The sequence below is a fragment of the Phalacrocorax aristotelis genome, chromosome 17 (assembly GCF_949628215.1).
Source record: "Phalacrocorax aristotelis chromosome 17, bGulAri2.1, whole genome shotgun sequence".
Classification (NCBI taxonomy): domain Eukaryota; kingdom Metazoa; phylum Chordata; class Aves; order Suliformes; family Phalacrocoracidae; genus Phalacrocorax; species Phalacrocorax aristotelis.
In genome coordinates, this window is record NC_134292.1 from 1,940,879 (window position 1) to 1,967,585 (window position 26,707).

Below are 26,707 nucleotides of genomic sequence, written 5' to 3' on the forward strand. Positions count from 1 at the left end.
ACGTGCCCGCTAGGCCCCGCCCCCGCACGGCTCCCTTCCGCCTTCCCGCCCCGGTCCCGTCCTGCCGCGGCCGCAAAGCGCTTCGCTGCCGTGTAACGCGTTTACGACATCGCGGGACGGCGCCGGTGGCGGGGGGGCCGTGACCATGTTCGGGGCGGCGGTGGCGGACGAGGACGACGCGGATTTCCTGTCCCCAGCCAGCGGGTGAGCGGCCGTCGGGTCGCGGCCGGGCCTCCCCTCCCGTCCTTGCCGCCGTGAGGGGGAGGTGGCCCCGGCGAAGCCCCGTAGCGGTGAGGGCCGGGCCCTGCGCCGCTCCCTGCACAGCCCACGGCCGGGCCTTGCTCCTGCCCGACCTGGTGAACGGCGGGCGGGCCTGCGGGGCCCTCCCCCCGCTGCCGGCACCGCGGGGTCTTCGGGGTCGGTGAGAGCCCTTTGGGGTCGGGCCGGAGGCGGGGGCTGCCCTCCCGTGATCGCACCTACTGCCGGCTCCGTGCGCCCCCCTCGTCCCGTCCCGCTCTGGCGGGGGCGGAGGAGCCCCCGGCAAGGGGCCTGCGGCTTGTGGTGGAGAGGGCAGAGAGGGGAAGGCTGGTGCTTTCACTTCAGGGTACAAACGGGAACGGGAGGTCCTGGAAGTGCCAGCCTGGGGGGATTCGTGTAGCACGTTCAGTTTTTCTTACACTGCGTAACTTGTTGCTGCTCAGAGATTCCGTGGCTCTTGCAGTTTCAGCTGTGCTCGCTCCTTGCCCTCTCCGAGGATCTTCTGTTTAACACATCTTGCAAACTAACCCTCTCTCTTTCTAGTAAATGGTTGTTCTTAAAGCAGCTCGTGTAAAGTGCTGCAGGTCCACCGACAGTGGTGGTGTCCTCTGTGGATTCTGTTTCATAGTTTGAGTTGTTCACTTGTACCAGGAGCAGGTGAGCTTAAATGGGCTTAAATCAGTAAAACTGTGAACATGTCTTGTAGGAATAACTTGCTTGCCTGCAGCATTAAACCGTCAGCCATGTGACAGAAGAGCATCTGCCATTGCAAAACTTAATGGAAGAATAGTTTACTGGACGTTTTAAAAAGAAAAATTCCAGTGCTGAATGGTGACTTCTGTTGTCACATCGTTTTCTCAGCAGCTATCTCATACAGGGGTAGCCCTGGTCATTGCTTTAAAGTTACTTCTTTTTTTGTGTATCTTCACTCCTTGTTTGTTTGTTTGTTTAAGTAGCTTTTGAGGAAATGAAGCACTGCTGTACTACTTACCCCAACCTCTTCATCTAAAAGTTCTGCTTATTCAAAATTAAATGGCTAACTAGTATAGAGCTGCTTAACATACATCCCTTTGTTTGTCTCTGAAGTGATGGTAAACACCTTATATCCTATATAACTTATGATTAATGGTGTTCTTTATAAAGTCCATGTTAAATAAGGTGAATTAATTACTTTATCTTTCTAGTGCTAGATTGGCCTCTCTCTTTGGTCTGGATCAAACGGCCTCAAGCCATGGAAATGAATTCTTCCAGTACACTGCACCAAAGCAGCCTAAGAAGGGTCAAACGGCAGCTGGTAAGTAACTGGGCTTGAGCGTGGGGGAAGGAACATAGCAGCATTTGTCTTGCTGGGAGGGTGAGAGCCTTTGCGAAGAACAGCAGTGCAAATAATTCACTTAGCTTTTCTTTAATGAGACTCTCTTCCTTTGCTCCTGGTTACTCTAGTGGCTTTTGGTGACTTTAGAATATCAGTCTTTGTTTTTCCACTCTATTCTGGAGGTACTTTTTCCTTGGGGGAAGGAATGTGTCATGGCATTGCCACTGGCCAGCATATGTGGCAGTTCTATATCACTGACAGGTATTCCTTCTTATTCTTCAGCAGCTCAGGCAGTCCAGAAGGCTCCTGCAGCCCCAGCAGCTTCAGGAGCACCATCAGTGTTCACGGCCACTGCAGTTCATGCTTATCGATAGTAAGTGCAGCGGTGGTTTCCTGCATGACCTTTTAGAGTCTGTGTCTTTGAGAGATTAAGACCTAATTGTAAGGGGAAGATATTTCTGGATGAGTGGGGAGACCGTTGCTTATAGATGTGTGCCTGCATGGTAGAAACGCTACAAGTCAATGAAAGTTTCTGCTCAAAGAAAGTTGCAGTTCTTGTGTTGCACCTTGGGGTTATGCAGTTGTCAAATAAATAGCAAGTTCTGGATTTGGCCGTTACAGGGAGCTGCATCCTGGGGTGCTGGCATGACATTTGCACTGTTTCCAGGCAGCTCGGTCACGTGCTTATGTCTCATGTGTTCCTTAGTGGAGAACTGAGGCATGAGCATAGAGTGACAGCGGTAAAATTCTCTGTCCATTTGACACTGCCATCGTATGAAAACTCATTTGCCTTGGATCTGTGGAAAAGAGCACTTTTCAACCCAAACTCCATAATGTATGGTCCTGTAATCTGTGGGCAAGCAAGAAAGTTGTAGTGTCTTTAAGCTAAAAAAGACTGCCTGACATTTTAGGCATGAGGAAAGGGACCTGAACTCTAAAGAAGCAAAGCTCAGCAACTGTAGAGAAATTGGAGGCAGAGGTGGTTCTGCAGCTGAATGTCTCGCTTGTCTTCCAGTACAAATGGGCAGTACTTGAAGCAAGGCAAGTATGGAGCAGCTGTAGTGGGGAACCACGTTACTAAAGAGGTGAGAAACACTTCACACTAACTTTTTCATGCCGAGAGCGTTCTGGTATGAGTCGGTGTTCCTCTGAGCTCACCAGACTGTCTTTGCTTCTGATGTTGGAGGTCTTGGTTCCACTGCTGCTTACGCCTTCCTGCGTTTACTTATGGCTTAACCATTTACCTTGGCAACATGTTTCTTTTCTGCCATCCATAAGTTTGTAAGATCTCTTACAGCGTGTGCCTGAAATATTTTGCAATGTCTCAGGAGCTGCACCTTTTCTAATGTTTTTGGAAGTGATTTTGGTATTTATTTGGAATGTCTTTGGACAACTGGATCACAAATCTGTGGATGTGGAAATCCATATAAAGCAAAGTTCTGTCCAATAGTACAGAGATGCTTTGGTTAAGTTTTATTATTTTGGTATCAAAAATATCTCTCCTCCCCAAAGCTTTCTTCCCAAGTACTTATCTGAGAACACAGCGCTGGGGTGCCTGGTAAATCAATGTGTTTAAAAGATACTTTGAATGCTCTGATCTCTCCTTGATGTTGGTATTTATGGTGTTTTGCATCCCCCTATAATTCCTAATTCCTAATTCTTGCTGTGTAACTAAGTTGTATCTGCTTTGGCAAGAACAACAACAAAAAAAATAGTAAACTAATTCCTTAATCACTTGTCTGAGAAGCATCCAGGTGTGGCATTTGTGGGGGAGCTGGGAAGGACAGGGCTAGCAGAAGGAAGGTAACACAGCCTTCCTCAGGCTGCCTTGTAATATCACAGCCTGCACAGCTGGGATCAGTTAGCAGATCACTCCCAGTTCACTATCTAGCTGTGCTGAGCGAGGAAGCCGTTGCTACAGGTGCGTAAAGGAAAGCACTTTTCCGTACTAGATCATGTCTAGTAGAGCCAAATATGTCAATATAATGTAATATCTGCATGGTTTAGCACTTGGAAAGCTCCCTCCAACTTATTATTGCTCAATCTTTTACAGTGTTTTATGCCTGTATGCCATATGTATTATGTATGTGTATCATGTATTATGAGTTTTATGTACTGAAGGGTTAGTGCACTATCTTTTTACAGAGTAACTGCGAAAAATGTGGAATTAGTTAAAGCATCTTGCTTAATGCATAATAATTACTTTGAATTCCTTGATTCTTGTAGCTAAATAAAGCTTGCATATTTTCAAGGGGTTTTTAATAAGTTACAAAATTGTGTTAAGTATTTTTGCTGAGAAAAATGCTGCTGCGAGGTGTATTTGGCAAATAAATGCCATAGCCTTTGGCTTACAATTTGACAAAGCACTTCAGAATTGAAGGTGTATTGAGTTTCTACTGTTTGTTCTTCTTCCCTGCCCAATTCTTTGTGGAATCCAGTACAGGATCCTCCTTTACATCAGTCAGCAGCAACAGATCACAACTGCAAGGATCCATCCAGGCTTCATACTCACAGTAAGTCTCTGATGAGAAAGTTTCCAATGATCTGTATCGTTCACGGCAAACAGGAGTTGACTCTCAAATGCTTTCTGAAGTCTTAGATTATAGCCTTTGAGACGAAACGTCTGACCGACGCAGCAAGAGGTGTCGCAGTAAGTGGGAGCACTGCTCTGCTGCCCCTCCTAACATGTATTGCACAAGAGACTGTTACATCTGCCTTTTGCAGAGCACTTCATCAGTAGGTTTCATAATGCAAGCTTGTACACTGTAGGAGGTGTATTATTACCTCTAGATCACAGAGGAGATGGTTTCAGTTTTGCAGTCCTACAATGGATAGAAAAAGAACAAAATTCCTCTTGTTAGTAATCTGTAGTTAAGTGACTGAGTGAATATGACTGAGCAAGCAGAAGGAAGTGATAGCAAGGAAATGTTTTCTCTCAGAAATTTGACACTCAGCATTTTCCTGCTGATAAGAACAATTTGGAGCGTTGTAAGCCTTGAAATGGGATCTCTTAGGAGGTTCTGTGTTTTCTGCCAGTTTTACAGAAAATTAGTAGGTTGATTTACTACTCTTAGCTTGTCATCAGGTGACATAGACTTTCTTGGTCTGCTAGACAGAAATTCTACTCTGAAATAGTAGAATTTCAGTCCAAATTTCTGACCAGGATGCTAGCTTATGCTTTAGTTTTCATAAGCACATTTTGAAAGCTTAATGGGTTATGTACTCAGCTAGTGGTGACATGGATTTTTAAAGTGAGGAAGGAGCGACTATTCTAATTGATTCTGGAAGTTTCAATGTAATCAATACTTAGGAAAAGTAGATTACTTACACTTAAAAATCTCAGTACATATTATAGAACCTAGCTTTGAAGAGGCTTGTGAAAGCTTTCACCATCTTGTGAAAGCTGCAGCATCTATGAAGAACTTAATATTTGTTCAAGTATTTGAGTTTTATAATTCTTCCGTGATCATGAGCATGCAAATAAAAGCTAATTTGTGCATTCTGAACTTGGGTAGTAATACAGCAGGATTCTTCCTCTGCTTAATTTTAGTAGCTTTTATTTTACACTTCTTTTGGGCGCAGATTTTTTTTGTTGAATGCATCTTTTAATGTACAACGTAGGCCTGATTTCCTTTCCCACAGGTTCAACCCAACAATTACAGTACGTTCTATGATGATCAGAGACAAAACTGGTCCATCATGTTTGAGTCAGAAAAGGCAGCAATGGATTTCAGTAAGCAGGTAACTACTTACCCTGTGGGAGGTATGACTTGCTGGCCTATTTAGAACAACAGGCAGATCAAGATGTATCTCTGAGAGTGCCTTGTTGCTGAAAGGCTGTAAGTCAGAGTTGTGCTTTTTTCACTGAAGTTCAGCTTTGAGTATCTGCATGACTGTGATCGAGGCAGATCTGTGATGAGCCTGGTTGAGTTTTGCTCACTAAATAGAGGCCTCCCTGAGGCCTCCCGTCTTCTGATCGGATTTTTAATCAAGATTCTCAGCTACTGTAAGACCAACAGTTCTGTAGAGCAGAACGTATTTACTACTTATATAGCTCAGCAAAATTCAGCACTAGGAAACACGGAATACCTCTTAAGTGCATCTATAGCCTGGGCTTGATCAGTACAGTAAGAAATGGTTCAGATCTGTAATGTAATAGTGGAAGTTGCCACTCTGTTTTAACAGCCAGAGACATTGATAGGCTTTCCTTCTGCAGGTATGCATTGCCAAATGCAACAGCTCCCCAGCACTCGATTCAGTCCTCTACCAGGATCTTGTTCTTGGAGAAGGCCAGGGAGTAGAAGTGGGAGACTCTCTGGAGATTGCCTACGTGGGTTGGCTGTTCCAGAACCACGGGCTTGGACAGGTAAAGGCATTTCTCTGCCTCCTAATACTGAGTGAGTGTGATAGTCCCTGGAAAGGACCTGCCACATCTAGCATAGCATCGGTGCTGATGGTAAAGGTATTTCTTCAGTCACTTTTGGCACCATAAGTGAGGTCATATGTGTTACCTGTAGAATAATAAGGGATTCCATTCCTGTTCAGGAGGAGGTTATTGAGATGATTTTCACTTCCGTAAGCACTCTCACACATTAATGAAAATGGTGAGAAGGGACGATGAAGCTAGCTATGTTCCTTTGGAAAAAGCTTGAGGAAGTGATAATGCCTTGTCTGACACAAAAGTATATCTCCAAATGTTAAAAGAATGAGATTGCTTTTATATCCTCTACAGCTGTGTCCAGTCCAGTTTGGTAATAAGCAAAATAAATGCTTTGATGTTTCAAAGCATTACCTTTAAAACACTGCTGATGTTTTTACTATTGGTGAAATTAATGGCAAAGGGTTTTGCATTTGCATCCATCTGCAGTTGAATATTTGTACTATAAAAAAAGGGCTTTCTGTTTTTCATCTTTACGGTTGTTTGGTTTTTTTTTTTTTGGTCTGCCTGGCAGGCTTCTCTCTGTGTACCAATGGTACAGAGCAGAGCTTACCTCTGATCTCCTGAAAGAGCTGTTCAGCTGCATGTGTCTTAGTTTAATGTACAGAACATCTAGACAGTTGTTTGCTGCTTGATGTAAGCCTGTTGTGTAGTGTTTTACTTGGCCCAATCCTGTCCTGACCATTAAGCTCCAAGCAGTTTTAAAGTCTGAGTTTCCAGCTATTATTCACTTTAAGAAATTGTACTATGCAATGGAGTAGAAACTCTAGCCATCTCTGACTTATGTCTGCTGAGAATTAATTTTGGAAGTAGCAGAGTGGGAAATAGCACATAAGAGATTTCAAGAGTTTATGGAATGTGTAAAGTAGCATTCAGAACCCTGAACCAGTTGGGAAATCCACGTATTTTGTGTTTTTGTTCAACTCCCCAGGTGTTTGACTCAAATGTTAACAAAGACAAGCTGTTGCGGCTAAAGCTGGGATCTGGAAAGGTCATCAAGGTAGAACTTCTGGCACTTTCATTATAAAAACTGCAGTCTCAGAGCTTTGGATTACTGAAGATCTTCAGCAATCATATACGCTATTTCTGTTATATGTCTCATTTGACAGAAAACATGCTGTAACAGTGACTCATTCAAACTTTATTTTCTTCCTAATCTGCGCAGTATAGCTGAGTCTCCTTCTCAATGGCAGTGTTAGAAAGAAGTTGTCTTGTTGGGTAAAAAGGAAGCTTCCTGTTTTCAAGAGCTGGGGTTTTGGGGTGTGTTTTGACTTTCTGGAAGTTACTTAATCCATTACCTTGTTCTCAGGGAACCCTATCTCTAAAGGAAGATTTCAATTTGAGAAGAGCTCATTGTGCCTCAGAAGCAGAGCATCACATAGCTCTGATACAACACGTGGGAGAAGAGCATGGGAGGGTGAAGAAGCTGAGAAGTTGTAGGTTGAGCTAGTAAAAGACGCTGCCTAGAGTGGTTTTACCCTCGAAGTCAAATTGTGAGGGTTTTGACTGTGATAATTTTTCGGTCCAGGTGGTGTGGTACTCCCTTATGTTATTCCATAAAATCAGGTAGTGAATTGGAGATGCTTTTGTTCAGGTCATTTCCATTACACAAATAATTCATATATGACCTGTTACAAGTTGTCCTTTACTGAAGATGCATTATTTTTACACTTTATTTTTTTAACATGTATCTTCTTATGAATGTTGCCGGGGTGTTGTAGACATCCTGTTAAATACTGGCATCTGTTTGACATTTTGCATTGCTCTGATTTCTCCATCACTACAACTGTTTTCTGCGGGTGCTTTGTAAGTCTAACCATAGTAATTCGGAAGTGATCTCAGTGACGTGGAGTCCTGTTCTTTCCCAGAATGCTGAGAGAGGTTGCTGCTGTGTGCCCTGCAAGCCACCTGCAACTGCAGAATTTGTGCACACAGCCCAGCATGCAGTCCTTTTCTCCAAGATATCGGTGTGATCTGTGATAGCTGCTTAAGTTACGGTATCTAAAACTTGAACCAGGTATCTGTAACCATACAGAGACCTGGAAGCCTCTGGCCTTCATGCTAGAGGTTGCTGTATCTGTTTTGATTTCATTATGAACATGTCAGGAGCTGCATCTTTAGTCTTAAGTTAATGTTGCAATTTATAATTGGCTGTTATGACTTGTAAGACAAAGGCTTAGTGTTGCAGGCTGAAAAGGAATAGGATTTGACAAGAATTTCCCTACACATGTTCTGGTATCTTTTATAACAGGTGCCTGAAGCAGTCTTAATCAGTGTAATTAAAAGAAACTGTAATGCCACTGATCAAACTGTTCGCTTTCTCTTTTGTTGTGTCTCTAAAAACCAAAGGGATGGGAAGAAGGAATGATGGGGATGAAGAAAGGAGGACGAAGGTATCTCATTATTCCTCCAGCATGGGCCTATGGGGCTCAGGGAGTGGCTGGCCGTGTCCCTCCAGACTCTACTTTAGTTTTTGAGGTGGAAATTAAGAGAGTGAGTGTCTTTTGCCAAGTGTTTTTTTAACCTCTGCTTTGTGGCTGTTGGGTGGCAGCATCTTGTCTGCAAGGTGAAAACCTGCTGTTGGCACAAGAACTACAGCTCAGAAACTGTTATAAACCAAATACCTCAGGAAGATACATATCTTTAATTAAAAAAAAAGAAAACAAAACCCAAAGCACTCCACAAAACCCTAAACCCAAAAAATCCCTCTAGGCTGTTTACTAAGACAGGTCTGTTCTAACTGTCTTGGGATCTTTTCATTGTCTTATTTGTGAGTCACTTGGGAAATCGAAATACTCATAGTGAGGAATAACAGTATCTAAAGACTCAGCTTCTCCAGTTCTGAATCAGTTGCATGCTTTTACTTGAAGTGCATGACCTCAACAAAGGAGTAGTCATCAAAACTAAACAAGTTGCTGAAAACTTTTTTGGGAACCCAGAACAACATCTCTTTTGTTACATGCTTTTTAAGGTGAAGTTGGTAAAGGAGTGCTCTGGTTCGGATGGACAGAGTGCTAGCTCAAGGGATTCTCCTGCACCCTCTCCAGTACCCAATTCAGATGGATTCTCTGCAGACACCGGTTTATTGCCTCCATCTACGATACCTCCAAAGCCTGGGTAAGAAGCACCACAGCTGAAACAACTTGCTGTGTTAAGAGTTGGCCATGTTCACAAATACCCAGCACAATGCTGCATTCGCACATTGTTTGGCAATCGTGGGTCCTCTGTGTGCCAACTTAGTGCCTTTAGTGTGGCAGAGGAATGCTAACAAGACTTGCAGGACATTTTCTGCTTGAATGCTGACTTTCAGATTTAAAGAAATTGAAATGGGCACAGATGAAAGCAGTCATTCTTCTACAGCGTTACTGAGATCTAGTGTGATTAAGCTGTGTGGGTACTGCTACAACAGCTTTCTCATCTCAGGCGGCAGTATAGCCATAAATTGGTCTTGGGTAATGGCTGACTTGTTTAATTGCAAATTTTACATAGTCACTTGTTGCTTAAACTGACTAAATGGATCAGTCATACTTTTTAGGGCATTCAGTTTCATCTTTGTTAATCTCCAATATCAACATACACCTCTTTGGCTTTTCAGGGAGCCCGCCGTTCGGGCCAAGTCAAACTCCATCAGTGAACAGCTAGCAGTAAGTGGTGTTGTCTCTTCCTAACTAATTTGAATCCTTAGGTAGGGAAGCTTGGTTGGTTTCACCTCTGCATTCAGTGTTGCTGAAGATAAAGTGAACATCGTGCAAGCAAGACACTCTCAAATGTTCACCTTACTACCAGCAGATTAGGGCCTTGTTTTTGAAGGGATTAGCAGAACGTGAAGGACCTCAGTCCCAGTTCCTAATCTTAAATGCAAATGTGGATACTCACAAGCCTGCTTGTTTTCTCAAATAAATGAACAAATTTTAAATGGATAACAGAGTAATTGGAACATACAATTTAAATTTATATAGCTATATGAGAAGGCTTTGTGTGCATGCTGTGGGATAGAAAAAGCTGCTAAGCAGCTTCCTTAACTCACATATTTATTTCTTGCTGTGTTTTGTGCAGGGATAGATTATTCTATGTGATGACAACAGTGTCATCCCAGAAGGAGAGTATATAAAGCAAGCTGGATTAGCAAATCCACAGTGTTATCGTGTGTGCTTGAAGATTAGTTTTTCACACAGTTGTTGAAAAATTGAAAGAACCAGAATTAAGTCAGTGATTTGGAAGAGTCTAATCCTGATAGATGTCTCTGTAACGTCTGAAAAGCCTGGGCTGAGAGACAGAAGAGTAACTGCAAACATTTCTTTTAGAATCCAGATGTAGCAAAGGCAAAGCTAATTTCTCGGATGGCTAAAATGGGCCAGCCCATGCTGCCTTTCCTTGCCGGAACAGCAGGTAGTCAGCTTGACTCCAGTGACTCAGAAATAGAGGTACGTCACCAGTCACGTACATGTGTCTTTTTTGATGCTTTTTCTACAGTGTGAATTCCTCGAAGTGGAGTCCGTAGCAATAGCTCTCCCTTTGTACAGGGAAGGCATACTCTGTTCTGTGGCAAAATGGTTTAATGATTCTACTGTTCCTGTCTAGTTCAGTTGGGTTAATTGGATAATGCCTAGTCTCAAGTGATTTGGGGTTCAAACTGTTGACTCATTCTTTAGCGTTCATTGTAATACGCAAAATTTTTTTTAGGATCCAAATACACTGAGAGGGACAGTGCAACCAGTGGCCTCATCTTCCATGAGGCCGTTGCAGCCGGCTCATGCAGTACTGCCCACAGTGTCAGCACAAGGTAATATGCTGGTAAGCCTGGGACTGGTATAGAGAAATTCACATCTTTGCAGGCTTTGAGCACAAGGGCTGTTCGAATAGAGGATTCCTTTCAGGAACAGAAATAGGGACTGATAGATAGCTTCTAATAAAGCTTGCTGATCCAAAGGTAGACTAATTCATAAAGCACAAGACTGAAGTCCTTGGAGTATGTCTTCCTTGTGATCTTGTGCACACATTATTGCTTGAGGAAGAGCAGCCACCGTGCATGAGCTGCTCTGTCATTGTGTGTGCTGAGGTGGCACTGAGATTTCCAAGACATGTGATCGAAACTGTTACAAATCCTTTCCCAGTGAACAGAAATTTTTTTTGTTTGAAAACTGGCAGCTCTGGAGTGGGCCTGACCTGTCTTCCCGTGATGGATGCTGGTCAGCTGAGCAGTCTTTAGAGTCAGTCTGAGTAACATCTCATGTCAGTAAACTTCAGAGCCACCTTTGTTTGAATGAAAAGAGGTTGTGTAAATCTAGCTAGAAGTGAAATTTCTGTGAAAGGTTACTCTTTTCTCGACCTTTTATTGCTTGTTTGACTGGATTTAATTTTCACACGGCTGCAGGCAGGCTTGTGTTCAATTTCTGTCTATTTAGTGACTTCTTTTGGCCATTTCACACTAGGTGAGTTAAATTATTTCTAGCTACTTTATGGCATGCTGAATTTCTTCCTTTCCTTTCAGTACCTCAAGCAGCTGGTTCTACACCCCCGGTATCTTCTGCTGCTTTAATACCTGCAACGATCCAGCCCCATTCAGCTCTGCCTGGAGGAGCACAGGGTTTTCAGGTACTGAAATGAAATCAAGGAGAATATTGGCACTTCTGTCCTTTCTAATAAGTTTTACTGTCTTCTCTGTTGCTGGGAGCAAGGACTCTATAGCAGCGTGCAAGGAGGAGAATCCCAGGCTGCTTCTTGTGACTCTGCTTTGGCATTCTCAGGCTTCCATCGTATGCCTCTTAGCCCCTTTTTGATTAAGTTCTAATCTTCTGCCTGCTGATAGCTTCTTAAACTTTAACTAAGATTTAACCAGACTTTGCTTAACATCTGCTTCTGTAGTAGCTAAAATAAAAACTCCAAGTACTTGTAGCGCAGGTGAAAACAAAAACGTTTTAATTGCAATTTTTCTAGGTCATGGTCTGTTTTTCTGCAAGAGCTCATTTGTACACTTAATTTATATATGGGTTGTCATTTTTCATCCAGCAAAAGAATAATCATTCTAAAAGGCTCATGGTGCTGCCGCTGTAAAGCGATGTAATCTGCTTGCTGACAAGGAAACTTTGGGGGCTTAACACACAATGTATTTGCCACATCAGGTAGCAAAGACTTACTACAAAGCTTTTGTAGTAACAATTCTATGAAGTCTAAACCCAAACTTATTACCCTATGGTTTCTGTAGTTATTTTCACTTAACCTGTTTTGGGGAGGGTTTGGGAATCAAACAACGGCCTGTGCCGCATAGAAGAGCCATTAATATTTAAAGGGTCCAGGCAGAGGAAGAAAATATTTGGTAATGAATACAAACACTACGCGGGGAGGGGAACCAACCCCAGTGCATTGCTTTGGCTTTGCATTTTCCTTTTATTGAAAATGAGGAAGTTGTGGCAAGTAACAAGATAAAAAGATAGGTTTTTCTGTTTGATGAAATAGAAACTAGACATTAAAGTAAAGGTTTAATCTGACAGTGATTTGATGTATTGTTTTGAAAGTTTGACCCTGATGTCCTGAATTCTTGTAGAAACTTGGCCCAAGTTGTATTGTAATTTTTTCTTGCCTGAATGTAGATTTATATGAGTGAGGTACTCCTAGCATTTAATGCATTCTTTAGTCTGTTTAACTGCTTCTAATGAGCACTAGGCAGTAAAGTTGCAGTCAAGTTGTGTTGCACTGTTTGAACCTTTCCTGGGGATAGCCTTGTGTTTGAGTTAGCATAACTTCAGATGACTGTACATCCAATAAACTGCAGTGAGCTGTTCACATGGTGATCTTTGCCTCTCAAAACGTAGGGTAATGTGCTCTTGCTTAAACTTCAGTGAAGAAGGTAACTTATTAAGCTGTGGTAGCTTTAACACATATCTAAGCCTTGAAAGAAGAGTGGCTTTGGTTGTTTTTTTTCCCTTTACTATGACTGTTGTGTAATTCGACTTCCTAATTCTGTTCTTTTCTTTCCAAATATCATCATTGCTCTGGGGCTTAAAGAACACGAAAACCACTTAAGTGGGGGGTGGGGAGGGGGGAGATATCAAAACGTATTCTAATCTATTGAACTTGTTCTGCAAGGCATATCCGGGAATGGCATTTGCTTACACCCAAACTGCTGCCTCTGCTTCTCAACTGCAGCCTGTAGGACAGATGTATCCCACACCTTACCAAGGTATGTTTAAAAAAAGTACGTGCTTTTCAGAAGGCTGCAATACCTCTAGTAAACTGTATATGATGATGATTTAGGTGGTAGTATACACGTACATATTCATCCTGCCTGTAATGCCATGCTGTTTCACAAATTCTTATTTTTTTGATACCAAATATGGGCAGACATTTCCCAGTAAATATCCGTCTTTTTCTTACCTTAAGGAACTTAGCAGCAAGGGAAAGAATGTAAGTGTACATATAGGGACCTTTACTGAGTGAGAGGCTGTAGCCCCCCCCAAAAAAGGTACAACCAAAGAAGGACTTAAAGGCATTTAAAGTACCATTTAGGTAATCCTTGTTGGTGAAGACTTGAGTATAGCTGAACCTTTCTTGGAGCATGGTTTTTCAGTTCAGAGTTTCAGAAGCCAACCTTAATTCCTGTTGTTTGATTTTTACCTCTTTGTTTACTGTTCCAGTGTGGGGGGTGCTTCCCTCTTGTTGACTGAAGTGCTGTCATGTGTCTCAAGAATTTCCTGTAGTCATAAACCTGCCTTTTCATGTTATTTGGAAAATACCTACATCGTTATTTTCCAGATACCAGGTCACTTTTATTTCTGGGAAGATAGTGGCTGTCCTATCTGGCAGGCTTCAAACTGCTCAGCATTGCTTTTGTCTGCGTGCAGGCGTTTTCCCCTTGTGACTATAGATCTCTCCTTTCCATTCAAGCACCCGGGGATGTTACTTCCTTTTTGATGGCAGAAGCTCGGCAGCATAACACCGAAATCCGAATGGCCATTAGCAAAGTAGTAGATAAAATGGATCACCTGGCTGCCACGGTAACGTATGGCATAGACAGGCTTGTTATGACATTACTGCTATTTGCTCTCCAAATGTAGTCTGAGGAGTTGGCTCTCTTTAAACGTCTGCATCAAGTTTGTAAGTGATGTAGTAACTTCCTGAAAATTATGATATTATTGGACTTTGAAGTGATAGCAATTCAGCTACTATGAAAAAGCTAAGACTAGGCTTGGGGAAGGTGCTGTCTCTTACTGTCTTAAATATCATATGATGGACTGCGTTTGAAGAGATTCACTGTCCTTCAGGAGGTGTCGCAGTTGATACAGTAGCATATACCCTACAGCTGATCAGATGGAACAGTGGAATGGATCTTTGCAGATGTCTGACTTTTACCTACACCCATAAATTCTTTTCATGTGGCTTAAGAATGGCTTATTCCTGCAGGTGGAGGAGTTGAAGAAACAAAACGCTGGTAACAGCTCATCGCTGCCTGGTATCTCCTCTGTTACTATGGAAGCCTCCATGATCATGAGCAACATCCAACGCATAATCCAGGTGAGCATGGCCAGCCTTATTTGACTACCTCCGTAAGAAACTGGAGCCCATGTGCTATTCCTAATGAGGACAGCTGTACTGGCTTGGCCCAAATGTTCATACCCATGTGTTCTATTTTTGTGTGGCCAAAAATAGCAACCTACGTAAGAGCATGAGATACACAATGATCTCCACCCCTCTCCCTCCAAAAAAAGCTCTTTTCAACAGTTTGTGGTTTGGGTACATTCTGAGCCAGAGTTGATACGTTGGTATTTAACAGACCTTGGCAAAAGGTTCATGTGAGAGAGATTCAGTGCCTTCTTAAACAGTTAGGGACTTAACCCACAGCATCCTGCAGAATGGAGTTTCAGAGCTGAAGTACGGTGTTGCAAGAGCCACCTACTTGTTTTTCACTACTTAGTCTTACACTTTGTAGTTTTTCTAGACAGCAGCCTTACAATCTTGAGTTTTGTGGCTGAAAAAGTCAACCAGGCACAATACTCTCTAGAATGTGGTGTGGCAACTACTGTCCCATGCCAGGAATCCCACTAAACACAGCGCATTTAGCTACCCTCTTAGCTACTCTCTTAGCTCCTTTCCTGTGATGTTACCGGAGGGGGTTATAAGTCTCGCCACTGTACTGGACCGGTACAAAACAAAGGTTTAGGTACTGCTGTGAGGAAGTCTGAATGAGATGAATATTCATCCTGGGCTATGCTTTAGGAGAACGAGAGGCTGAAGCAAGAGATATTTGAGAAGAGCGGTCGTATTGAGGAGCAAAATGAGAAGATCAGTGAGTTGATTGAGCGGAATCAGAGGTAAGGAGTGGGAGAGTACAGCCTCTGCATCTGCAAAGACTTACTAGCTTATACTTGGTTAGGCATCGCAGGAGGGTTGTTCTTTAGCACAGAGACATGTTCTGATACTTTTTGGGGGGGTTTTAAGCCACTAAAAGTGTGGGGGTTTCCCCCATCTCTCTCTGCAGGATATATCTCCAAAACTGGTTTACAGTAAATGTGAACGTGTAAAAGGGGAAAAAAACTTCATGCCATCTTTGAGCACGCTTTCTCCGTTACTTTTGCTAGCTTTTTAGTGAGGTGGAAGAAATTGCAGGGGACGTGGTGTCCCTAGTTCCACTGTGGGGTGTGTGTTCCGATCAGTTTAAGACGGGGAATAACTCTTTTAAGGAAGTGGCAAAGGTTAGTGGATATCAGGTTATCAAAACTCTTGATTGCGTGATAGCAACGTTAGAGTTGTTGCAAAGAAGTAAAGAACTTATCAAAACTGAGATAACCTCTGCTGTGCTAGGCACGCCCATTCTACCCTTTTGAGATTGGGCTTTTAGTGCAGGACATCACACAAAATTATCTGGGACTTGTGAAGGACACTGCTTAGAAGTACCACCTCTTCTATCTGAGCCTTTTGCTCCAAGTCATGTGTTTACTTAAATGCTCATGTAGTCTCCCCCTGTTCACAGGTATGTCGAACAAAGTAACTTGCTAATGGAGCAGAGGAATCATTCACTGCAAACGACAAATGAAAACACACAGGCAAGAGTGTTACATGCAGAACAGGAGAAGGTAATGGTGACAATGAGCAGGGGCATAGACCTCTGACTGCAGCCAGGAAAGGGGCTTGCTGGTGCGCTAAAACGTGCTGAAGCCTTGTTAGTCAAGGCTTAAGTCAGTTCTCTTGCAAGACATCTGCAGTTCTGAACTTCTGTTTTGAAAGTTGTTCTGAGAAACAATGTGAACGTTTTCATGGCTTTCTTAACAAAAGCAGCACAGAGGATGTAGAAGTAAATCTTTATGCTGTCATAGTGTGAATACCCTTATCTTACAGGTAAGTATCTGATTGATAACTTTGTAGGTATGTGGCCAACATGTCAAGGAATTTCGTGTGTCACAGGGCTTTGTCGAGTTGGAAATGTACTTTGTTTACCTAGTTGCACTGACAGAAGGAATAAAACCATTTCTGAAGCTATTTAACTGACCGAGTGAATGTAAGCTATAAGAAAAATTAGTTCCTACTGGAGTTTCTTCATGGCACTTTTCTTACACTTTTGGTTTTTTACACACTAATGAAAAGCTGGTTGTTTCTACCAATGTATGGTGCTTTTGTGAAAGGGGCTATTGGGAAACAGCTTTCAAACCAGTTAAATCCACTTATGCATGGCTGCATATCCTGTAATGTCTACTCATGACAGCCTAGCCCAGGTAGGCTAGCTTTGAGGTCTGTAACTGCATGGTGTCTTCTATGCTTTCTCAAGCACTGCCTTCTTAAATTACACCAAGTTTAGTCTTGCATTATGCTCACCTTCTGAGTTGTGTGTATCTCCAATTCCAATGTGAGATGATAAATGTTTGCTCTGCATGACAACGATAACTCGGCGCACCTAAAGATTACAAACTGCAGCCTTCCAAAGTACGCTAGCAAGTGTGCTAAAGAATAGAGCAATATATGGCTGATAATTGTATGCCGTGTGAGCAGACAATGAAGGGGAGCTGTATTTTTCCACTGAGAGCCCACGTTTGCATACCTATAATATGTAGGGAGTGTGAGAGATTCTAACCAGGAATAAGTCAGACTGAAGTAAAAAATAAAATTCCTTGCTGTCAGGGAGCACAACATCCAGCTTGTGCGATAAGCAACTTGGGAAGGAAGCATCTTTTGGAAGTCTAAGACATAATCTTCAGGAATCTTTTGGGCCTTACCTTCAGCAGGACTCCACTTAATTCAGCAGTCACTGCCTGGTGATAACACTATTACATGAATAGACTTCAGGCTAAGACCAGAAAAGCCATGACTTGCACTGGAGAAGATTTCCTCTAGTTTTTACAGTCAATACTCTCACAAAACTAGAGGCTGGTATTCCTTCCTCTTCCTTTTATCTAACCTAGCTTGCTCTGTGACTGCAGTTGCTGAGATCACCATGGACAGACAGAATCAGGAAAGAGAATTTTAAGCTATTTTATCCTTTACTTAAAAATAGGGACTCACCATTTATTTTGTGATACAGGCCAGGCATCTGTACCCTGGAGCGCTGAGAAGAGGTATTAGTAGCATGCTGCTTTTGGGGTTGTAGATCTTTGATCCTGGCAGAGCACATCACACCTTTAGATGAAGGCTTTGTGTACCATGACGATAAGTGATACCCCACACTCTCCAGCGCAGTGAAAGGGTAGTCACGTGTAGGGCTGCTCCTACATCTGTGGTGTGTAATGTACCTGTAAGGATACCTTTAGCTTCTTTCTTTTTAAGCCAGGCTTCACTACTTTTTTCTGTCTAAGCTTTTACAGTTCTTGGAATAATTTAAAGGCTTCTCTGGCATGTCTTAGGCTCCTGTAATGAAGCATTTTGCTTTTCTGATGATGATTAATGCCTCTGCCTTTCAAGTTGTGTTAACTCTTCCTGTTTCCTGTCGCTGCTTTCTCTTCCTAGCACATGCTGCCAGTGGATCGGGGCTGGGACCAGGTGAGGCAGTGTCTGCTGACTGTGTAGGTGACAGATAACTGTGCCCTAGGTAGTGCCAGCCCAGCTTCCTCTTGCACTAGCTAGAAGCTGATTGGCATTAAAAGATTTGCCTCAGATCTCAAATTAGCACAGATCTTCGATTTGGAAAAGAGCTTTATAACTGGCAGTGTAGCCACTGGCCCCCTCTTTCTTGGGGGAGCCCTTTGAAAGAACTTTGTCACGCTGCTGCTCATTTCACCTCCCCCATGGGAGAAATAGGACATGATCATATAACTGTCAGAGCAGATACAGATCACTTAAGATTCTTAGTGCCTGAAAGCTGGAGGCTGGAGCTGAACTAGTATAGATCTGAAGCATTCACTCCAGAAACGTAAGTCTAGTAACAGTTCCTGGCATAGGATTTCCTTTTTATTTTTCTCCATTTGCTATTAAAGACAAAAGCAAGTGTTAAAATAGCCTTTAGATATGCCATGGGCTTTTGGTTTTGTTTTAGCATGCTAGGAGTTAGTACCTTGAACTGCAGTGAGACGTTTATGGAAACATAAGAGGAAAGCGTATCTAGTTTTTGCCAGCCTCTGTTGAAATGCCGCCTCCTCTTCAAAATTAATAGTGTAGTATCCCATCCCGCAAGGTCAGCACATATTCATCCTCACCATAGTTGGAAGAATTTTGCTCACAGCTCTTCTCTGCCAGAAGGTGGTAGTCCTAGTCTTCAGTGAAATGCTTTAGTTTTCTTACGGAGATGAAGAAGAGAGGAACTCCAGTTCTCCTGAACTTACCAGTTACAAGAACGTGAAAGCTTGCTGAGAACGTGAATGTAGGCATAGATCTAAAAGCTGTTTAGGTATTCCCTGCAGCAGGTGAGGGTTTCTGATTGGTGTGGTTCTGTCTTTGTAGAGCATCCTCTGAATTTTGTGTCATGCAACAAGATTGGGAATGTGACTGTATGTCTCTGTCTTGATGCCTTGAGCCTCTCCTAACATATTGGTTACAAGTTGTCTAACAAGCTGTATTAGTACCTGGTTTTATGTGGATCACTCGCTTTGAGCAGTACTAAATCTAAGCAGGTCAACGAATTACTGAGAGAACTATGCTCCAAAACAGCAGCCTTGCCCGTGCGGGCACCTCAAGGTGACTATGTGCTGTGTGCTCTGGAGGGAAGGTGCTCTTTTGGCTGGAACAAGCTTGTCTTACATGGCTTTTCAGTGATTTGTAAAGGTATGGAAGGTAATTAAATATTGGAGCCAGGGCTTTTACTTGAATAGATGTCATAGACCGAACACTCTGAGCAGAGCCACCGGGCACTGGTACTGGTCTTAAAAACACATTTAAGCCTTTCAGGAAAACTCATTGAGTTGAACTAATGTGGTGATGAGGTGGTTACTGGCCTTATGCAACTTTCTAGTCAGTCTGGACAGGTTACAGCCAAAAGACTCTCAGTAACATGGCAAAAATTCATCATTACATCTTCGATTTGGAGATGCCTGTGAGATGCTGGATCCCAGCACTTCCCTGCTAAGGTCTCTGGTACCTTATCAGCTCTTCCTGTGAGAACACTTCTGGTGCCTCCTCACGCTCACATATACTTCTTTTTCTCCATTTTTCCTGCTCCGTTTTGTGATGCAGGCCAAAGTTGCAGAGGAGTTAGCAGCTGCCACGGCACAAGTCTCCCAGCTGCAGCTGGAGCTGACTGCCCACCAGAAGAAGGAGATGGACCTGCGGAAACAGCTGTCTGCTGCCCTGCAGGAGGCAGAGCGACATGAGACGCAGCTCAGCAAACTGCAAGCGCAGTTAGCAGGTGAGGCTTCTTGTGCCTGTTCCATGAGAGCTCCTTTGTGTCGTTCTTCTTCCTCTTTTGTAAGTTGTAGGTTTTCCTTTTCTTCTGGGGTATCTATTCCTGCTTTCCCAAGAATCAGTTACAGGGGTACTGAAGAAGGATATTGTTGCGCTGAAATGTGTGAAGGGTATTTGTTACCACTAAAAGGAAAGTGGGTCGAAACAATGACCAAAATCATCCTGTCACAGGGATGCCTTTTGTAGAAGCGATCTCTTGGCATTACTGTCTGACATCTTGCAGAGGAACCAGAGATGCTCCAGTGGTTGGAAAGTTAAGATAAAAGCTGAGGTGTAAGCATTGCCAATTCACAGAAGCTCTCGATAAATTCTAGCTCCCATTGCAGGTGCAAGCAGTGTTGTTGATTTCATCGTGCAAGAGACACGGTTCCTTCCCTTCAGTCCCTAAATGCACTAACTTGAAATATATGTAGCTCTGAAACCTACACTAAAGTGTATTTCTGCAGAGCTCCAAGAAGCCTCTGAGGACACTCAGACCAGATTCAAAGCTGAGAAGCAGAGCCGCAAACAGCTGGACATGAAGATTACGGCATTGGAAGAAGAGCTAACGGACCTGAAAGTGGAAAAGGAGACTCTTGAAAGGGTATGTCCAGGGCCAGCATTAGAGAGATGCAGGGTTTCAGTTGTTTGCTGAAATTTAATCCAATATTCTTGCTTGTAAACATGCAAGTTAGGTAAATCTTGACTCATCCGCAGGCAAGCATCCCCATGCTGGTGGATCCTTTGTGCATATGTGAATTTCTTTTTTTTTTTTTAATATCTTAGCTAGAAATATGTTAACCTTCCTACCTCTAAAATAATCTCAGCTTGATTTTAAAGTTACAAGATTCCCTGCTCAAAGAATCTCTTTCTGTATGAGGAAGAGAAGCTACTTTGGTGCAGTCTGGCCTATTCTATGTCCTTCTATGTTGCAGAATCTTTCAGAGAGGAAGAAGAAATCCCTCTCAGAGAGAGCTCAAGCAGAGGAAGAGATGGAAGAAATACGCAGATCCTATCAGCAGGAACTGGACAAGCTTCGACAGCTGCTGAAAAAGGCACGGACTTCAACTGACCAGGCAGCAGCAGAGCAGGTGAGGAGTCATAGGAGCTTCCCAAACAAGCACCTGGAAGGCTTGTAGGAACCTACAGGTAGGAGATAGTCATGAAAATGCTTAGGTAGTGGAAGAATTAAAATGTTATCTGCTTGATTTTAGGGGTTACCTTTAACACAGGGTTCACTTTGTTGTCTTTCTAAAATATCTTTGCTGATACTTGTCTGGCCCTGCTTCTGGCTTTGGGATTTGTACTGATGTCTCTCTAAGGAAGCACATGATTTGAGGAGGCAGGAAGGCTGCTAGGTTCCAGTCATTCTCGGAGTCAAATCACAGGCCACTGACGTGGCTGCAGAGTTTGGTGCAGCTTTGATGCAGGCTGGCACGTAACGACAGGTTTAGACTGTGTTAAAGAGAGTGTCAAACTGAGGCAAGGAGAGGCACCAAACTGAGCTCATAGTAGAGAGATGAATACAGGACTGCTGATGAGTGAGGCTGCTTAGAAATGTGCCAACAGATCTGAAGCCTGAGCCAGGCCTTCGGGCCAGCCTGAGGCCGGAGTTGAGCTCTGAGGGGTGTGGGCAGCAGCTGGTGACAGCCGCAGGGCTGCCGTCTGCCCGTAGGTATTCCAGCCTAGGGCAGGAGATGTTGTCCAGCCCCAAGCTTTCAGCCACTTCTTGTGCAAATACAGACTCTGTGTGTGCATGTCCTTAATGTTCTCTCTTACATGATGGGCAGCTATCACTCCTCCAGGCAGAGATGGAATCCCAGTGGGAAGCCAAATGTGAACGTACGCTGGCCTCGGCCAAGGAGCAGCATGTTAGACAGTACCAGGAGGTGTGTGAGCAGAGAGATTCCCTGCAGCAGCAGGTGTCCCAGCTGGAAGAGAAGGTAAAGGGCTGAAATGTATGCCAAATAACCAACGGTCCTCTCCCACCTAATTGTGGCTTGGCTTTTTAATTTGACTGTTACGGAATTTGGTCTTGTCCACGGGTTGTGTCTGCACTTGCATCTGTTATGTTGGATCAGTGGGCTAGTCACCGCAGTTCTGAACCAGGGAGAGCAAGATGGTGTCGGTCTCGGACTAAAGTAACAGCTACGATCTCTTCTGCTTGTCTGCACTGGTCTGAGTGATTGTTTTTGAGCGGAAACTCTTCTGAAGTGGGTGACACTGAAAGGGGCTGTAAACTGAGGGGATCTAGTTCTTGTCTTTCAGCTTGCAGCTCTAAAACACTCGAAAAAAGCAGAGGAGCAAAAATTGTCTGAGTTTCAGCAACGTTTGGAGCAACTAGAGCCTATCAAAGAGAAGGTAAAGCAAATAACACAGTGGCTGAATGACTGAATGTGAACTGCAGTGATCGCTAGCTTCAGGCTACCTATGTCCAGAATAACAAGAACATGAGTTCCAAATATGAAAGGGAAGGAATAATTTCACGTTGCTTCCAGCAAACCAGAACAAGTCCAATGATGAGACCTAGCCCTCATTTCACTAGGATCTTAGTAATGCTGTGCCCGTTCTTTGTGTCACTTGAAGTTGAAGCGCTAATGACGTGGTTGTGGGTCCTTCAGGGTTTTGGCTTGGTCCGATATCTTTGTTTTGGTGCTGTTACTTTCAGGCAAGCTTTTACAATTCTCTGTCAAAGCCCTGCTTAAAACTCCACTTGGCAATTCACGCCTCACTAAACTGTTTACAGGTTCCCCTCCATTGCAAGGTTCGTGGTAATGGTGTCTGTGGAGCTGCTCTAACGTTTGGTTTCCCTTTGGCAGTACTTAACCCTGCAGTCTGATATTGTGGCGCTAAAGGCTCGCTATGAAGAACGCATCCAAGACCTGGAGAAGGACCAGGCTGGATCTTCACCTGCAGACTTCACCGAAGAAGTGAGCTTGACTGTCCAATATTTCTCCTTACTAAGCAAATCTATTCTGTTTGCCTTGAGTTATTTCTCTTTGAGCAGAGATAAGAAGGAAAAATATTTTTTCCACCGAAACACTGTGTTTCTAGTCGCAGGGTCTATAGAGAAAGAAAGGATGTGATCTTCCTGCTGCCCACCGTGCTTGATTTTTAGGTTATAACTTAAGATTTGAAGTTTAGATTTATAAATAGAAAGAATAATAAGAAATAAGTGTAGTCTGCTTTGGGTTGGTGCAACCTGCCTCAGTTTTGGAGGGATGGGTTTGGTGCACGTATAAAGGTTCTGAATTAAAATGGTATGACGTATTCTGCCTCATTACTGGAATTTCCCATTTGAAAAGTGAATTATTTGAAAACCCTACATGTTTGGGTTTATTGTTCCTTCATCTGGAGAAGAGTCTGATCTGGAGTCCGGTGCTTCACGTGTTAATGAATCACATCTTTGTTTCCTGTCTTGCTCTTTTCCAGGTAAAGAAGATAATGAATGGTGTATTTCAGTCTCTTCGGGGTGAATTTGAGCTGGAAGAGACGTACAGTGGCAGGACAGTTCTGGGTGTTGTCATGAACACTATTAAGGTACAACAGCGATAAAGATACAAGGTGATCTCTGTGAGAGAATGAGTCTTGGGCTAAAACAACAAATGTGTGTTGTGAGTCTGAAATAACTGAAGCAGAAATTTGTTGTGGGTGGCAAAGCAGCCCAGTAGTAAAGATGATAGGAGGATCTGTGATGGCTTATGTTTTGGGTATAACCTATGTTCTCTCTCTACTCAATTTTTTAGACTGTAACGCTGCAGCTACTCAGCAGGCAGCAGGAGAAAGCAGATCATGACAGCAGAAAGGAGGATTCTGGAACAGGAGCAGTGAGACAGGAGGGATTGCCTGGAGCGAAGACTGACCACAAAGAGCCCATGCAGCATAGTGCAGCACAGAGTGCTGCATTCCCAGCTGATCCTGGGGAAGCAACCACAGGCTCCACGGTGTCTGACCAGGAAGGCGAGTCTGCTCCTCTGTCTGCCAGGCCCAGAACTCCTGAGGAGAAGCAGGCGGCACAGAGCAGTGTGGCGTTGGAAGATGAAAAGGTCCAGGGGGAGCATCTCTCTTCCACCGCTGAATCCTACCTGGGTCCTGATAGGGAGCCTATGCTTGCAGGACAGCCTGTTCCTGAGGTGGATGAGGATGTTGTCCCAGCTGCGCGAAGGCAGGAGAGCAGTCCCACCAGCAAAGCTGAGACTGAAGACAGTCCCTCCAGGGTGTCTTTGCAGGCAGAAGCTGCAGAACCCTCTGTTCTAGAAGCCAAGCCAGGAGAAGCAGGTGGGGCAGTGCTTCTAGAAGAACCAACTGCGGAGCAGAAGGCAGAGGAGCCTGTGGGAGGCTTAGAGCCCCCTCCCTTAAATGGCGAGGCAGAGAACTGCACAGACCCATCAGATGGAGGTGGCTCTGAGAAGGAGCCTGCTTCACTACCCAACGCAGCAGAGCAGAGCTCTGCTATCATCGGAGAAACCCCAGGACAGCCGGAGGGGGGCTCCAGCCACAGGCAAAAAGATCCCAGGTGAGGTGTGACTGCTGGGGTAGGTGCAGTCCCGCGTCCCTGCTGGTCGCTCAGGCTGGTGCGGCAGCGCGCCCGCAGGCTGCGTCGTCGTGCCGCTACTGCGGGGCAGCGCACGCGGTAGGGCGGGAGCGTGTCGCGGTGCCAGCCCTGCGCAGCACGAGCCAGGCGCCGGCAGAGACCAGGCTGTGCGGGGCACGCCCTGCTGGGAGGGCAGCTGCAGAGCGGGCTCGGCTCTGGGGGGAGGCAGCGGTGCTGCTACCCCTAGGGAATGGTTCCCAGCTGAGCACAGAGCGGGATGGGCGGTTTCTCTAGGATCAGATTCTGGTGGCTGCCAGGTCCCAGTGTCATTCTGCACTGGTGAATAGTACGTGCCTTAAAAGTTTGTCTCGGCAACAAAACTTTTCCATCGCTCTTTAATAGAACTTCTGAAACCAAGATCCCATCATCTGCAAGCGAACTGTTAATTCTTTATCATCTTTGTTCTTCTAGTCTCTTTGAGGATGACAACTTCTTTGAAACAGCATCTCCTAAACCACTGAAGCCTCGAGTTCCATCTGAGGAGGAGGATGAGGAGGAAGTAGTATGTATTTGTGTATCTCCACTCCTACTGGGTCAGGCACTAACCTGTAGCTTGTCTGAGAAGCACTCCCCGTGGCAGTGGGTGGCTGCCTGGCTCCTGCTGGCTGAGTTCAGAGCTTCCCTGCGGTCTCTATAAACCAGGAGTATCTGGGTTTGCTGCTTCTTGAGCTTGGAGGGGTTGCCAGGGCTGAGGTGGTGATGACAAACTCCTGGCATGAAGTTAGTGAGACTTGCCAGGTTAATTGAAGGGTTTTAGTGTCTTACCCGGCTCCTATCCCTTTTAGCCTGTAAGCATCTCTTCTGGAATATTAAGCCATTATATGAAAAGTACAAAAACTTCAGTAATGAGGCTTCTTGATGTCATCTCCCTAAAGCTGATAGAAACTTTGGAGCCAGAACCATGTAGCAATTGCTAAATACTGGGAAGCTGTTAAGACTGACAAGTTTCCCTCCGGTTTGCCTTCCAGAGCATGAAGGGGCGCCCCCCTCCTGCCCCTCTCTTTGGTGATGATGATGATGATGATCTGGACTGGTTGGGATGAAGAGCTGGCTGGTGAACCTGTGAGCCCCCTCCTCTGGGCATGGCCTCTTCCTCTGCACTTAGCTCTTGACAGGCTGCATATGTTGGTCAGTTGTGAGCAACCAGGGACTTCCCAGGCTCATGCACTGCAGCCTGAGGGGCCTGGGAGCAAGGGGCTCCTTCTGCACGCGTGGGCACCCAGACCCCTCGCTCTGACCTGGCAAACGCACAGAGGTTGGGACGAGCTGAAGGAACCACCCAGTCTTAGTGCACGTTTGTGTTGCTGTCCTACTTCTGTGATTCATTAATCTGAAACTTTATGCAAATACAAACTGTAAAGTGCTTCAGGAGACCAAGTCTGGCAGGACCCTGTGCTACGCAACTACTTCGGTTTTTGGTCGTGGTTTTTTTTTTTAAAAAAAAAGACTAAAATCTCTCCTTCCCTCAGTGAAGATCATCTTGGACCATTTTCCTTAGTCCCCAGGGTGGCTCCCGGGGACTCGGCACCATCTCCTCGCCACGTATGAGCAGTGCACAGTGGGAGGTTTGGCCAGGAGACCCCAGGCAGGCGTTTCCTGCGGGCCACCGGCTCGGCCCAGGCAGCTTTGGCAACCCCGGGGGCTGAGGCGGTTCGGGTCGGCACCGTCATACGCTCAGAGCTGCGGCACGCGTGGCTACTGAAGTCAGGGCTCGGTTAGGCCCGTGCTGCAAGCTCAGATGTAGTGTCTAGTAATTGCTGTTGTAAGTAGCCAAATCCCCAGCTGTGTTTTATGGAGGAGCCCGAGGCTCGCAGAGGCCTCACAGAAATGGTTCGCTAGCGGTGCAGCCAGCTCCTCTTCTCCGGGGCCGGGGGGAAGATTTTTTTTTTTTTTTTCTGAGCTGTGTTTCACAGACAGTGAAAGCAGCAACGCAGACGTGTGACGTGCTGCTTCTCTGGAGTTACTGTGCAAACTGCCAAGTGCAACTAAAATTATGGAAGAGACCAAAGCCTGTGGAATAGCTGAGCTGTGGCACGGGGTGAACCTGGCTGGGGTTTCCTGGGGAGCCACTTCAGAAGTCAAAGCACCGAATGGTTATTTAGTGCTGAATGTGACGGTGTGGGAAACCTGGATCTTCTGGGGCTCCCCTTCTTTGTGCTGGTCTGAGCGTGGGTACCCCGATGTGGCTGGGGCCTAGCAGAGGTTGTTGCTAATACTAACAAATTCCACTTCTTGTTTCCTCTTACAGACAACCTGAGGGATTTGCACTTCACTTCTTGAAAAATAAAGTGCAATTAAACCTGTA

At 44.6% G+C, this 26,707-nt stretch overlaps 1 protein-coding gene across 2 annotated transcripts; it reads left to right on the top strand.

Moving 5' to 3' along the window:
* The first annotated feature begins 18 nt into the window (after positions 1 to 18).
* On the top strand, positions 19 to 26,707 carry FKBP15 (FKBP prolyl isomerase family member 15). 2 transcript variants are annotated; one of them, XM_075112411.1, is made up of 29 exons: positions 19 to 204; positions 1,443 to 1,552; positions 1,856 to 1,946; positions 2,589 to 2,658; positions 4,012 to 4,086; positions 5,216 to 5,314; positions 5,790 to 5,939; positions 6,943 to 7,011; positions 8,361 to 8,504; positions 8,983 to 9,128; positions 9,607 to 9,655; positions 10,316 to 10,435; positions 10,695 to 10,794; positions 11,503 to 11,606; positions 13,098 to 13,191; positions 13,896 to 14,005; positions 14,412 to 14,522; positions 15,225 to 15,319; positions 15,979 to 16,081; positions 19,602 to 19,773; positions 20,276 to 20,412; positions 20,744 to 20,899; positions 21,599 to 21,751; positions 22,077 to 22,169; positions 22,628 to 22,738; positions 23,241 to 23,348; positions 23,555 to 24,324; positions 24,814 to 24,904; positions 25,371 to 26,707. In XM_075112411.1, the coding sequence occupies exons 1-29, from the start codon at positions 146 to 148 to the stop codon at positions 25,443 to 25,445; spliced, it is 3,765 nt and encodes a 1,254-aa protein (XP_074968512.1). In that variant the 5' UTR covers positions 19 to 145; the 3' UTR covers positions 25,446 to 26,707. The 2 variants fall into 2 exon arrangements, with proteins under 2 accessions (XP_074968512.1, XP_074968513.1); XM_075112412.1 differs by having other exon boundaries at positions 1,859 to 1,946.

Bases quoted from the DNA above. Each gene is read 5' to 3' on its own strand.
- FKBP15 (XM_075112411.1), top strand. From the start codon at position 146: ATGTTCGGGGCGGCGGTGGCGGACGAGGACGACGCGGATTTCCTGTCC. The intron at 1,947-2,588 runs GTAAGTGCAGCG...CTTGTCTTCCAG, and splicing joins GCAGTTCATGCTTATCGATA to TACAAATGGGCAGTACTTGA. The intron at 20,900-21,598 runs GTGAGGAGTCAT...CATGATGGGCAG, and splicing joins ACCAGGCAGCAGCAGAGCAG to CTATCACTCCTCCAGGCAGA.